The sequence below is a fragment of the Brassica rapa genome, chromosome A04, assembly GCF_000309985.2.
Source record: "Brassica rapa cultivar Chiifu-401-42 chromosome A04, CAAS_Brap_v3.01, whole genome shotgun sequence".
Classification (NCBI taxonomy): domain Eukaryota; kingdom Viridiplantae; phylum Streptophyta; class Magnoliopsida; order Brassicales; family Brassicaceae; genus Brassica; species Brassica rapa.
Window position 1 is genome coordinate 13026136 of NC_024798.2, and position 16065 is coordinate 13042200.

Consider the following 16065-nt stretch of genomic DNA (forward strand, 5'->3'; position numbering starts at 1 on the left):
CTTGACATTGGTTATCAATAATACTAGCGATTCTGGTAGATCCGATCTCTGATCTTACCAATTGGTGCGGTGAAACTGATTCGAGCTCACGCGGCGGTGGTAGTTACGATTTCTGCCGATCGCAAGACGAAGGTTACGTTGCGATCACAGTTTACGGCGAACATCGACGGGGGAGGTATTCGATTGGAGTCGGAGAGTCCGAGCGATGTCGAAGGCGAAGGTTATATCGGAGAGTACGATGATCGGGTCGGAAGACGAATTTGAGATCGAAGAATCTGATATGACGGTGGATTTTCTGAGAGGAGGATACTCGAGACTCAATCGAGCTATGAAGGAGATGGAGAATACTCAGGAGAAGACGAATCAGGAGCTCAACGCGATGCGACAAATCCTAGAGCGTCTCGATCCATTACGAAATCAACAACAACATTCGCAGCCAAGTTCCTCACGCGATCAGGTACATTCTCGACACTGGGAACGGAATCGGGAAGAACACTCGCTAGGTTATCGATCTGGGAATATGAATTTGGATACTAGAGACTCAATGTTGAAAAAAATCCCAATGCCTGTGTTCTCTGGCAAGCAACCATACGTGTGGATCACAGATGTTGAGCGATGGTTTAGTATCGGGAGATATGAAGATATGGAGAAACTGGAATTGGTGGCGTTAAGTTTAGAAGGATGTGTTAAGAAATGGTTTGGGTGGGAGCTAAAGCGGAGTGGTTTTCAGAATTGGCAAGAGTTCAAAGAGAAACTGGTATTGAGATTCACTGAGTCTATTGAAGAAGAACCAGCAAGCCGTCTCATTGCACTCAAACAGACAGGGTCAGTAGCTGATTATGTATCAGAGTTTGAAGAGTTATCAGAGTTGGTTCCGGGATTAACTGATGAGTTCCTGATCAAGATCTTCTACAACGGGCTCACACAAGAGATGAAGGAAGTCATCAGAATGAAAGGGCCGAAATCTGGAGAGTCACATAGCAGCAGTCTTGAGAATGGAAACAAGCGCCTTCTGTAAAGTGGTTAGCACAGGAGGAACTCGTTATCAAAGTCAGTCGCAGTCGAATACATTGAAATCATCATCTGGATACAATTCACAGCGACATTGGCACGACGCTAGTAACAAGAAAACGCAAACAACAATTACTCATAAAAAAGAAGATGACAGTATCACACCAGTTGCAAATCTGCGTCCGCGGCTGAAACATACTAAGGAGGAGTTGGATAGAATGAGGAAGGAGTTCATATGTTTCAAATGTGGCGCTAATGGTTGGACACGGGCTCACATATGTCCAAACAAGGAGCTCCGGGTTATAACGATAGTGAATGGAATGGACATGGAGGTCTTGGATGAAGAAGAGGAGTCAGAGGAAGAAACGATAGTCTATACGCCAGCAAAGGAAATGAGAGTACTTTCTCTCAACTCATTTTTGGGAAAACAATCCCCAAAAACAACGAAGCTATATGGGAAGATCAACAACAGCAGTGTGATCATCATGATTGACAGTGGAGCTTCCCATAACTTCATCACACCTGATACGGTGCAGAGGCTCAAGCTGAAAATTTGTGTAGATAAGAGCCTCGACGTCCTGCTAGGTAACGGAGTAACAGTCAACGGTACAGGAGTGTGTAAGTCTGTTACATTCAACCTAGCAGATACTGAATTCACCTCAGAATTCATAGCTTTGGAATTGGGAATGGTTGATGTTATTTTAGGAGTTCAGTGGCTGGAGACCCTGGGAAAATGCGAAGTTGATTGGAAAACGCAAGAGATGTCCTTTGTGCATCAAGGCAACAAAGTGACAGTCCTTGGAGATCCAAACTTGCATTGTTCTTCACTCTCTTTTAAGTCACTGACCCCTATCTTTAATGCTGATATGGGAAGAAGAGAAGAGTTCCTGTTATCAGCAAGCGAGGTAACTACCACCATTCCAGAAATTCCGAAAAAGCTGCAGGCCGTCTTGGATGAGTTTGATCACGTTTTTGCCCTACCAATTGGGTTACCACCTTTTAGAGGCTATGATCACTCAATAAACTTACATCCAGGCGTGTCTGCAATCTCTGTGCGTCCCTACAGATACCCTCACGCAACTAAAGTAGAAATGGAGAAGATGGTTGGTGAGATGTTGCAAGCAGGGATTATCAGAGCAAGTACTAGTCCGTTTTCAAGCCCCGTTCTCTTAGTCAAAAAAAAAGATGGTTCTTGGCGATTCTGTATCGACTATAGGGCTTTGAACAAAGTGACTGTACCTGACAAATTTCCAATACCGGTGATTGATCAGCTATTGGACGAGTTACATGGTGCTACAATCTTTTCTAAGATCGATCTAAGGGCGGGATATCATCAGATAAGAATGAAGGACAGCGATGTTGAGAAGACTGCGTTTCGCACGGTGGAAGGCCATTATGAATTTTTAGTGATGCCCTTTGGACTCACTAATGCACCCGCAACCTTCCAAGCTCTGATGAACTCAATATTTCGTCCTTACTTACGCAAGTTCGTCTTGGTTTTCTTCGATGATGTGCTAATTTACAGTCGAAATGCAGAAGAACATGAACAGCACTTGCGTATTGTGTTATCAATTTTGGCAGAACAGAAGTTATTGGCAAACAAGAAGAAATGTTCATTTGGGTTATCACAGGTGGAATATTTGGGACATATTATATCAAGAGAGGGTGTAGCTACGGACGCATGTAAAACGAAGTGTATGAAGGAATGGCCGACACCAAAAACAGTAAAGCAGTTAAGAGGCTTCTTGGGTCTTACAGGGTATTATCGAAGATATGTGCAGGGATATGGAACCATCGCAAGACCCCTAACTGAAATGTTAAAGAAAGAAGGGTTCTTATGGTCAAAGGCGTCGCAGGAATCATTTGAGCAACTTAAAAAAGCAATGACCTCAACACCTGTGCTGGCTTTACCGAATTTTGAGAAAACATTCGTGATTGAAACAGATGCATCAGGATTTGGAGTGGGAGCAGTACTGATGCAAGATAAGCGACCCATTGCGTTTTTTAGCCATGGTCTTACTCCACGGGAAAGGTTAAAACCAGCTTATGAAAGAGAACTGATGGCGGTAGTAATGGCAGTACAAAAATGGAAGCATTATCTGTTAGGAAGGAAGTTTATGGTACACACAGATCAACGGAGCTTAAAGTATCTGTTGGAACAGCGAGAGGTCAACATGGAGTATCAGAAGTGGCTTACGAAACTTTTGGGCTATGATTTCGAGATCTTATATAAGCCAGGTTGTGATAACAAGGCGGCAGATGGTCTTTCAAGAATTGAGAACGACCATATGATACAGGGCAGCTCACTATGTTTGGCATTGACTGTTCCGTCGGTGATTCAGGTCGAGGACATTTACAGAGAAATTGCGGAAGACACAGAGTTGCAGAAGCTAATTGTAGCAGTCCGAAAAGGCGAATCAGCTAACCCAAATTTCAGAGTGATCAATGATAGACTGTGGTACAAACAGAGGCTGGTCTTACCAAAACAGTCGCAATGGATTCCTCTTATATTGTTTGAGTGTCATGACGGAAAGATGGGTGGTCATTCAGGTGTTCTTAAGACCGTCAAACGCGTACAGACTATGTTTCATTGGGAAGGATTATACAAAACGGTTCAGAAGTATGTATCAGAATGTGGTGTATGTCAGACCCATAAGTATTCGACCCTAACTCCAGCAGGCTTGTTACAGCCTCTGCCAATACCCCTCCGCGTGTGGGAAGACGTCTCGATGGATTTCGTGGAAGGATTACCTACTTCGCAAGGTATGAATGTGATTATGGTGGTGGTAGATCGTCTGAGTAAGTATGGCCATTTTGTGGGATTGAAGCATCCGTTCACAGCAGTGGACGTTGCGAGTAAATTCATGACAGAGATTGTTCGTCTTCATGGTTTTCCCAAGTCCATCGTCTCAGACCGTGATCGTATTTTTTTGAGCAACTTTTGGAAAGACTTGTTTCGTCTATCAGGTACCAAGTTGAAGTACAGTACAGCGTTTCATCCACAAACAGATGGTCAGACAGAGGTCCTTAACCGTTGTATGGAGACCTATTTACGCTGTTTCGCGTCTGGACATCCTAAGACTTGGTTTAAGTTCCTATCATGGTCAGAGTTGTGGTACAATACGTCTTCTCATACGTCGCTTAAGGCTACTCCGTTTCAGATTGTGTATGGGAGAGAACCGCCGCAGCTGCTACAGTTTGAAACGGGCTCAACTAAGAATTTTGAATTGGAAGCGGCGCTACAGGAACGAGATGCTATGTTGGTTCAGATTCGTCTCCACTTGGCTCGTGCTCAGTCTCTGATGAAGTCACAAGCAGATAAGCATAGACGGGATCTTCAGTTTGCTGTGGGGGATGCCGTGTACCTCAAGTTAAAACCATTTCGACAAAACACAGTCGTCAAACGCTACTGTCAGAAGTTGGCTGCGAAGTTCTTTGGGCCGTATGAGATTTTGGAACGTGTGGGTAAGGTAGCGTACCGTTTACGGTTACCAGAAGGATCTAAAATTCATCCGGTATTTCACATCTCACAGTTGAAAGCGGCGTTGGGTCAGAACCAGTTACTCCAGGAGATTCCTCCATCATGTACGGATTTGGAGAATATAATCATGGAACCTGAGGAAGTGATTGCGTCTCGCGTCGGGGTGGATGATGGGGTGGAGTTGTTGGTCCGGTGGAAGAATTCTCTGGAGCATGACAATTCTTGGATGTGTATGAGCGACTTTGTATGTCATTTTCCAGATTACAAGCTTGAGGGCAAGCTTGCTGTTAATGGGGGGAGTATTGATAGGTACAAGCATACATATGAGAGGAGAAGATTCAAAGGAGATAGAGGGATGAAAGAGAAGCAGGACGAAGGCAAGGACGTCTGAAGTTTAAAACAAGAATAAATAATAACACGTGCTTGTACATTAGTATAAATACTAGCTTGGAGTCTGTTAGACGGTTATCGAGAAATTACAATTGTAAACTGAGCTCATGTGCTTAGTACTACTCAGGTGATAGAGTAGGTTGAGATCTCAGGTGATAGAGTCTCTCAGTTGTAATTCTTGACATTGGTTATCAATAATACTAGCGATTCTGGTAGATCCGATCTCTGATCTTACCAATGGGTTTCTAGTATTGACCAAGTCTTTAATATGGTTGATGTTTGATGATTATATACAGCATGTAGAGAACCGGTTTACAGTGCATTGGAACTTATGGTGACGGCATCACAGTGTGCCTTGGCAGTTGCTTATGCTCCTACTGCTATTAGCTTCTGTGCCAGAAAGGCATCTTACAAATATACTATGTAGTCGCAGCTGAGTAAACTGGAACTAAAAAGTTCTTTGCTAGCTCTTTTACTTTCTTGCTACTTGTGATTCTATTTCAGTTCTGAGCGGTGGTTTGTACACATCTGATTATGTCAAAAGACAAACTGAATGATGTCAAAAACATCTCGAGAGACTCAGGTAGTCAGATGAAGTTATTTTTCTTAAATAGGATTATGCTAGAAGAACCATAATAGGCTAAAAGCTCAGGTGATTGTTATTTGTTTAGGTGGAGGATTAATCTTGGCGGGTGAAACAACATCGCTAGAGTTCAGTTCTGTGTCATGTAAGAATAAAACTCAGTATTATTAAATTTATCTCACTACTCAATCTTCACAATTTCAATAAAGTTTCTAAACCCTACACTAGGGCCATTAACTCCTTGCACCATACACGAACTTCCTCCGCCGCCGATTCCTAGCTGTAACTCCGCCATGTAACTCCTCACCTCCGTCTTAATCATCTCTTGCACCACCGTCATGAACTCCCCACTAAATGTTCCCCTCTCCTCCTCTTGTTTCCTCGCTGGAAACAGCTCCGCCGTGTCCCTTCCCTTAGTTAACTCGTTGACCCAAGGCAGAGACAAACTCAAAGAAGTCGCCGGATCTTTCACCGCAGATTCAATCACCACACCACCAGCTCTCGCCTTAGGCTTATAAACATGCGAAACAGGTCCGCTAGATTGCTCGCTGACGTCAGATCCCGATGGACTCCCGGGACTCATGAACAACCCCGTCGACACAACTCCTCCGCCACCTCCGCCGCCGCTCGCCGTCCGTTTCAGCGGCTGCTCATCCGTTAAACTACCATCATACCCTCCGTTTCCACCGTCGTCGGACGTCCAACCGCCGCCGCCGCTGCATTTCCGCTTGAGCGTCGAGTTCCAATGATTCTTGATCGCGTTATCGGTGCGACCATTGAGAAGCCGAGCGATAGTGGCCCACTTGTTACCGAACCTCGCGTGCGCGAGTAAGATCATCTCGTCTTCCTCCGGCGAAAAAGCGCGGTGCTCAACCTCCGGAGAAAGCTGGTTGCACCACCGGAGACGGCAAGATTTACCGGAGCGTCCAGAGATCGGTTTGCTTATCAGAGACCAGTTTCTTGGTCCGTGCTTTTGCACTAGCGTCTGCAAGAGTTGGTCTTCTTCGGGACTCCATGGACCTTTTATCCGATCCGTTTCTTTTCGGGTCGAACCAGGCATCGTCGGATCTTTTATTTTTTTTTTTCTTTGAATTTTGTCGGAACGTTTTAAACGCGTTCTCTTTGTTTTTGTTTTTGTTTTGGAAGAAGAAACGATTTTGAGAGGAAAGTGAGAGAGGAGTGACTATTTATACAAGATGTGGTGGTAACCGCTCCTACCGGTAAGTTTTTTTCTCGGTTTTTAACAGCAAATTATTCTTTCAGTTTTAAAATTAGCTGATTTACACTAATATTTTTCTTCTTTTTTTGCCAACACTAATACAGTATTTGTTTTAAAGAGTGAAATGAATTATATAAATGGAAAATTTAGACTAAATAAATAGCAAAATTTCAAACTAGAACTTCACTATTAAAATTTAAAATTTTATAGTTTAGAACTTAAAATTTTTAGTTTTAAGGTTTAGTTTAAAGTTTCGAGTAAAAATAACAATTTTAATTTTAATTAGTTTGTTAAATAAATAAGGGACATCCTCAGAAAACACAACAAAATAATTTGTTTCTAACTAAGGGCATCTCCAACCCTCCTCCATTTTCTACTCCAAACATCATTTTGGAGTAAAATCTTCTCCAATCCCACTCCATTTTCAACTCCAAAATGGAGTAATGGCTAGGGTTACTCCATTTATGGAGTAATCTTACTCATTACTCTATTTTGGTGTTGAACTTTTTTTATTTGTGAATTGATCCTTTAAATTTTTAATATTTTTATTTCTTACTTAAATAATATTTTAAAATGATACAAGAACATAAATAAACAAGATATTCCATTAATTTAACAATTTTACATAAAAATATATACTATAATAAAAAATAATAATATAAAATAAAGATAACATAAAAGGATCTATAGTTGTGTTTCGCTATTGTGAAAGGACCTGTTCGGTTTTAGAAAAAAATGTGCTACATGACATCATGACTACATGTATAATTTTACATAACATGATAATTAAGGATGAGCGTGAATTTGATGCACCAACTAAAGTTGGAAAAGAAGCTACACCTCCATATATCAAAAATACATAAGATGAAAATGTCTGATTTCAAAATGTCTTGTTCGATTTAGGAATATCAAAGATAAAAAAAGCTTATGTTTCATTACGAAATGTATTAGTTGATCATTGTGACAAAAATATTCTAATGCCACTATTAAACCAACTTATATATTGTCTTTTATTTTATTTTTATGATTTCTTGTACTTTTTAATAATAACTGTTTAATTTAAATAATTTTTTTAAGGAATTTTTGTAAACATAAAATAGTTGGGGTTAATTAGTATTTTTTTATAAATATAAAGTATTATTAACAATTATTAATAAAATATATTATTTTTGGAGCAGAAAATGGAGTAATACATTGGAGTAAAACCTTACTCCATTTTGGTATTGCACCATTTTGGAGTAAAATATGGAGTAATACATTGGAGATGCTCTAAAACAACACATAAAGAAGAATGACCAAAAAAATCTCATTGAAATCGTAAAAGAGCCTTCTACTTTTATTTTATAGATTTATCTTATTTTATAGATTTATAAACATAAATAATTATTTTTATTTTTTAATAATTTTTTTTAAAAATACATTTTTGAATTCAATTTTTTTTTAAAACAAAAGAAGATTGGAATTTTCTATATTTTCATAATTTTATTTAGAAATCTGAAAAAAAAATTAAACTAGTTTAGATTTTTTTAAAAAAGATATTAGTTTAATCTTAAACTTCACCCCTCAAATCTAAATTCTAAGTGTATATTAGATAATCACAGAAGTATAAATGTCTATAAAATTTTTTACTAAATTTTTTTGGTCATTTTGATTCTTGTTTGCTATATGATAAAATAATTTTATTGGCATCCTACAGAATTTCTCAATACACAATTGTATACAATATATTTTCTTAATTTTGGTAAAATAGTATGATTTTTCTTCTTCTTTTTTTTTATAAATGATTTTTCTTCTTCAAGACTAGAGAGTCTTTAATCTACAATAACTTAAAATGAGATAAAAGTTTAAGAGTGAAACCTCACTTTGCAAGCACTTAACAAAAATTCAAAATTCGTAGGAGACAATTATTTAATTTTACGTAAACTAGGATAGTTATGTGCGTGATTATGCTTTTGAAGATGTAACGTGAGAAGTCTGATAACACAACGGCTTGTAATGATTGTTACATATTTGAATTCTTTTTATGTTAAAAAAAAACATTTTGATTTTAAAACAAGTCAGAGATTGGCGGTGCGATTGGTAAAGGCGTCTGTATGTGACGTTAACATCAAAAGAGAATCTTCCAAGAAAACGGTTGGAGATTTGGAATACAGCTGTAAGTGGACACGTGGCAAATGAGAGCGTTTCAGAAGTTGAGCGTTTTCACTACAATCATTTCGTTTTTTTTCTCAAAAGTATTAAACCAATTTAAAGAGAGTGTTGAGTTATGGTGTAACCGCTTTTGAGGAATCTAAAACCAATTTGTTTTTTTGAAAGATAAGCGTATATATGATTTTTGTTGGATTCTTCAGAGACTTTCTGACTTGTGGAAGCCATAATTATTTAAAGGGAATTAAAAGAAAAATACTATGATTGATTAAGAGTTTCTGTTATTTTGGATTAAAACCAACAACAAAACGGATAAATAAGTCGCGATCAGATAACCGATCATAAATAAATAATTAGTCAGATTTCTTAAAAGAAAATTTGTTACAAAAAATAGATTTTATATATTTTAAAGTATTTTGTATACTTTAAAAAATAATACTATTTAAATTAATTAAATTAATTAATTGATAATTATTATAAAATAGGTAGTAAAATAAATAATAAATTTTTGTAAACGTTTATTTTATTTTTAATATGCATAAATATTTTATAATAATTTTTAACAAAAGTACATTTTAAAGAAACTTTAACTCTCTTTTTATTATTTGAGAAGCATTTTTATTAATTAACTTTATTCTCATGTGTGATTAACTTTAAATTTAAGAGATCAAGTCTGGGAGAGGCTTACAAGATTAGGAATTTCAAGGGATGAACCCTGGTTTATTATTGGCGACTTAAATGAGATCACGGGTAATCATAAGAACACAGGGAGGAGCTCTTAGACATGCGGATTCGTTTATACAATTCAACAATATGATAGAAAATTGTGGTCTGATGGAATTTCCAAGTCTTGGAAATACTCTTTCTTGGAGCGGACGAAGAGGTGGACATGATGTTAAGTGTCGTTTGGATAGGGCATTGGCAAATAATGAGTTGCATAATCTATTTCCTTGCTCTTTTGTTGAATATTTAGGCATGATTAGTTCTGATCATAGGCCGATTGTGGCTTCGATAGAAGATAAAGTACTAAAATTTCGGCGGCAATTCAGGTTTGATAAGAGATGGATTGGGCAGGATGGATTGATGGAATCTATTGAACGTGGGTGGGGTTCCCAGAGAGGTGGAGGACGAAGGAGTATAGTAGATAAGATCCATAATTGTCGACATGAGATTTCGGTTTGGAGAAAGGATAATCCATCTTATGGAAAAGAAAAAATAGATACCCTAGAGAAGGCTCTGGAGGAAGTTCAAAACGATATGACGAAATCTTATGAAGAGGTGGTTGAAGTTTCCCGAAAATTAAAAGAAGCATATCGAGATGAAGAATTATACTGGGAACAAAAGAGTAGGACTCTGTGGCATACATGTGGAGATAGAAACACAAAATTTTATCATGCTTTGACCAAACAGAGGCGTAAACAGAATAGAATTATTGGTTTATACAATGAGGATGGGGACTGGATTAACTCTGAAGCTGACATTGAAGGAGTGGCGGTGAAATATTTCAAGGATTTGTTCCACTCTACCTCACCTTCGGAGTTTGATAGCTTTCTAGCGGAAGTTCCCCAGTTGGTAACAGATGTACAGAATCGTAGGCTCACAGCTCTGGCTTCGGAGGAGGAAGTCAGAACAGCTCTATTCATGATGCATCCTGAAAAAGCTCCTGGCCCAGATGGGATGACGGCTTTATTTTATCAGCAATCTTGGTCAGTAATTAAGATGGATGTGGTTAATATGGTTAATGACTTCCTTAGCTCGGGAAGTTTTGATGATCGGCTAAATATGACAAATATTTGCCTTATTCCTAAAACAGTAAGGCCAAATAGGATGACGGAGTTGAGGCCTATTAGCCTTTGTAATGTCGGCTACAAAATTATATCCAAGGTTTTGTGTCAGCGATTAAAAATTTTATTGCCAAATCTTATATCAGAAACCCAATCGGCATTTGTCTCAGGAAGGTTAATTTCAGATAATATTCTTATTGCTCAGGAGATGTTTCATGGACTGCGAACGAATAAGGCATGTAAAGAAAAATTTATGGCAATAAAAACAGATATGAGTAAAGCTTATGACAGGGTAGAATGGTCCTTTATGGAGCGGTTATTATTGAAAATGGGGTTTTGTTCGGTCTGGGTTGCCAGGGTGATGACATGCATTTCTTCGGTTTCTTATAAGGTCTTACTTAACGGTCAACCTAAAGGAAGCATTATTCCATAAAGGGGTTTGAGACAAGGGGATCTCCTATCTCCGTATTTATTCATTTTATGTACAGAAGCTCTTATTGCAAATATTAGGAAGGAGGAGAGAGATAAAAGGTTAACAGGGCTTAAAATATCGCGAGGAGGACCTGCGGTCTCACATTTGCTCTTTGCGGATGATAGTTTGTTTTTTTGTAAGGCAAATGTGATTGAATGTGATGTTATCCTCAAGCTCCTCAAAGACTATGAAGCTGTGTCGGGCCAACTGATAAATTTTGATAAATCATCTTTGCAATTTGGTCATAAGGTACCAGAGTCACAAAGGGTGGAAATTCAAAATAAACTGGGCATAACTAAATTGGGTGGTATGGGAAATTATTTGGGAATACCAGAGAGTTTGGGTGGATCTAAAACACAAATTTTTGGTTTTTTAAATGAAAGAGTAAATAATAAGGTGAACAGTTGGACAGTCCGGTTCCTAACTAAGGGCGGAAAAGAGGTGATGATAAATTCAGTGGCGTCGACAATGCCAAATCATACTATGTCTTGTTACAGATTACCAAAAACAGTTATAAAGAAAATTACAGGGGCAGTTTCTCACTTCTGGTGGGGTAGTGGTAACAATAAAAGAGGTATACATTGGTTCTCTTGGGATAAAGTATGTAAATCTAAGGAGGAGGGAGGTCTTAGCTTTCGCGATCTTCAAGATTTTAATACAGCCTTATTGGCTAAGCAATTATGGTGGTTGATAGATAAACCAGAGTGTTTATTTTCAAAGGTATTTAAAGGCCGATATTTTCGGAATACTGATCCATTGGATCCTCACAGATCTTATTCACCTTCCTATGGTTGGAGAAGTATCTGCTCAGCTAGATCTATGGTTAATAAAGGGCTAATCAAAAGAGTGGGAACAGGACATACCATCTCCGTATGGAATGATCCGTGGATTCTTGCTCCTCGCCCGAGGTCAGCTAAACCAAAAACGTTTCCCCAATTTTTAAATCCTTCTTTGAAGGTGGATCATCTCATCGATCCGTTGACTAAATCTTGGAATGTGGATTTGCTCAATGCATACATACATCCGGATGATGTCAAGATAATTAGAGGCCTGGCTATAAGTCAGAACGATAGGAAGGATTCTTATGGGTGGTCCTTCACAGAGTCGAGAAAATATTCTGTTAAGTCTGGATATAGGGTTGAATCATTATTTCCAGATAAAGCACATGATTTAGGTCTTTATGGTCCAAATATCAAACCACTTTTGGCTTTTTGCTGGAAACCTAAATGTCCCCCGAAATTGAGACATTTTGTTTGGCAAGTTCTCTCATGTACTCTATCGGTTGCAAAAAATTTAAGGTCACGGGGGATTAATTGTGATACCCGATGTAGTATTTGTGGCGCAGAGGAAGAGTCAGTTAATCATGCTTTATTTGAATGTCATCCAGCTCTGCAAACTTGGGCTTTATCAAAAATTCCATCAGCCCCTGGTGTTTTTCCAACGAATTCGGTATTTACCAATATGGATTATCTCTTCTGGAGATTGCCAAAAGAGTATGATTTTAGTAACTTTCCATGGATTATGTGGTACATTTGGAAAAATAGAAATAATAAAGTTTTCAATAATAGAGATGGAAATCCTCAGGAAATACTTAGATATGCAGAAGTGGAGAGCGAGGTATGGGCGGAAGCTCAGAATACAATTCCAAAAAGACAAGTTGGGGGCCCACAAAATTTTGAATGGCAAACATTGGGACAGTCAAGAATCTGTTTTATAGATGGTGCGTGGAAAGAGAATGACAAATTCACGGGACAGGGATGGTTCTGCAGAGTAGTAAGATCAGAAAAGAAGATGATGGGGGCGATGAATCTCCGAAGAAGCTTATCAGCTCTACATGCCGAATGTGAAGCTTTGATATGGGCTATGGAGTGCATGAAGACCCTAGATTTTTCAGACGTAGTTTTTGCAACAGACTGTTCTCAATTGGTGAAGATGGTGTCCTCACCAGACGAATGGCCAGCTTTTGCTACACACATGGAGGAGTTTCGACGCAGTAAGTGTTTCTTCCCTTCTTTCAAGATTCAACATATACCAAGAGCAACTAATCTAGTGGCGGACAAGCTTGCACGAGGTGCCCGGAGTTCCCCTTCAGCTGTGTTTTATGTTGATTCTACCCCACCGGTTTGGTTTTCCGAACCAGTAGGTTTCTTATCATAGATTAGTTATTGTTGTCAAAAAAAAAAAAAAAAAGATTAATAAAAATGTCATTACTTAAATGTCATCATGAAAGCATTTCTCATACTTTAAAAAAAAACTCTCTGTTACCTAGAATAATTACATTTGAAATGTCATCGCTCATTAAAACTATACATGTATTTTATTTTATACTATGAAAGGCCCTTCGTAAATGAATATACAAACATGACTATACATACATAAATATAATAGAAGTTTTGTTTATAACTTTATATATGAATAACTGTAGAATACATATTATATATGTATATTCTACATATTATAATAGAAGATCTTATATGGTTTTATAATATAATATTCTATGTATTATATATGTATATCATTAAGTCGTATATGACTTTTATCTTGGTACTTAACTTCTAACTAGGTGTTTTGCCCGCGATGCGGGCTTAAACATTTTCATAATTTTTGAAATTTTTTTTGTACACTATATTCATTATACTAAAATAAATCTTAAAATAAATTAATATTTTATTTTTAATAATAAATTAAAAAAATTTGATTATTATTTAATAATATAATTTACGTTTTAACTTTTTACTAAAATACTTTTTCAGATAACAATATAATATATATATAGAAATTATCTATTTTTTAATTATATTTTTAGATTTTGGATAATTCAATATTTTATTTTAGTTATATAATTAAGAATTTTATCTGATTAATATTTAGTTATATAATTCATGTTTTTAACTTTTTATATATAATTCATGTTTTTAACTTTTTACTAAAAGACTTTTTCATATAACAATACAATATATACAGAAATTATCTTCTTTTAAAATTATATTTTCAGATTTTGGATAATTCTTACTATTATTAATTTTTATCAATTATCTAATCAAATAAATTAAAATTTCGTTTTTATTTTTTAATTTAGTTATACATTTTATTCATTAAGGGTATAAACGATATTAACCACTCTAACTTTTAACGTGAGAGCTTGATTCCAAAAATTTACTTCGCAAATAATTTATTTGATTAATATTTAATTATATAATTTATGTTTTAACTTTTTACTAAAATACTTTTTTAGATAACAATACAATATATATGTAGAAATTATCTTTTTTTAATTATATTTTTAGATTTTGGATAATTCAATATTTTATTTTAGTTATATAATTAAGATTTTTTTTATTAATATTTAGTTATATAATTCATGTTTTTAACTTTTTATATATAATTCATGCTTCTAACTTTTTACCAAATGATTTTTTCAGATAACAATACAAATATACAGAAATTATCTCGTTTTAAAATATATTTTCAGATTTTGGATAATTCTTACTATTATTAATTTTAATCAATTATCTAATCAAATAAATTAAAATTTCGTTTTGATTTTTTAACTTAGTTATACATTTTATTCATTAAGGGTATAAACGATATTAACCACTCTAACTTTTAACGTGAGAGCTCGATTTTTTTTTAATTAATATTTAGTTATATAATTGATGTTTTTAACTTTTTATATATAATTCATGCTTCTAACTTTTTACCAAATGATTTTTTCAGATAACAAAACAAATATACAGAAATTATCTCGTTTTAAAATATATTTTCAGATTTTGGATAATTCTTACTATTATTAATTTTAATCAATTATCTAATCAAATAAATTAAAATTTCGTTTTGATTTTTTAACTTAGTTATACATTTTATTCATTAAGGGTATAAACGATATTAACCACTCTAACTTTTAACGTGAGAGCTCGATTCTAAAAATTTACTTCGCAAATAATAAGGGTATAAACGATATTAACTACTCTAACTTTTAACGTGAGAGCTCGATTTTTTTTTATTAATATTTAGTTATATAATTCATGTTTTAAACCTTTTATATATAATTCATGCTTCTAACTTTTTACCAAATGATTTTTTCAGATAACAAAACAAATATACAGAAATTATCTCGTTTTAAAATATATTTTCAGATTTTGGATAAATCTTACTATTATTAATTTTAATCAATTATCTAATCAAATAAATTAAAATTTCGTTTTGATTTTTTAACTTAGTTATACATTTTATTCATTAAGGGTATAAACGATATTAACCACTCTAACTTTTAACGTGAGAGCTCGATTCTAAAAATTTACTTCGCAAATAATAAGGGTATAAACGATATTAACCACTCTAACTTTTAACGTGAGAGCTCGATTTTTTTTTATTAATATTTAATTATATAATTCATGTTTTTAACTTTTTATATATAATTCATGCTTCTAACTTTTTACCAAATGATTTTTTTAGATAACAATACAAATATACAGAAATTATCTCGTTTTAAAATATATTTTCAGATTTTGGATAATTCTTACTATTATTAATTTTAATCAATTATCTAATCAAATAAATTAAAATTTCGTTTTGATTTTTTAACTTAGTCATATATTTTATTCATTAAGGGTATAAACGATATTAACCACTCTAACTTTTAACGTGAGAGCTCGATTCTAAAAATTTACTTCGCAAATAATAGTATAGATATATGTTTTTTTAATTACCAACATAATATATGCTTTATATATATGCTCTGCTATATATATCTAAATTAGCCAGTCACGTATTATACTTTTATCTTGGTACTTAACTTCTAAGGTTTTAATATTTATTATTATACATCATATTACCACAAATATTGAATTTAATAATTTAAATACTTATATATATTTCAAAATATTTATATTGACTATTACTTTCAGATTTTTCGGGTTACTCGTTCGGATTCGTTTAATAACACTTCAGGTTTGGATATTTTTTTTACCACCCTAC

General features: G+C 35.2%; 1 protein-coding gene across 1 annotated transcript; it reads right to left on the reverse strand.

The window, feature by feature from the left end:
• Positions 1-5611: 5611 nt before the first annotated feature.
• Positions 5612-6853, reverse strand: LOC103864458 (transcription factor MYB73). The gene has a single exon (XM_009142205.3). The coding sequence runs from the start codon at positions 6523-6525 to the stop codon at positions 5647-5649; it is 879 nt and encodes a 292-aa protein (XP_009140453.1). The 5' UTR covers positions 6526-6853; the 3' UTR covers positions 5612-5646.
• Positions 6854-16065: the final 9212 nt, after the last annotated feature.

Coding starts and splice junctions, on each gene's coding strand:
- LOC103864458 (XM_009142205.3), bottom strand. CDS start 6,525: ATGCCTGGTTCGACCCGAAAAGAAACGGATCGGATAAAAGGTCCATGG.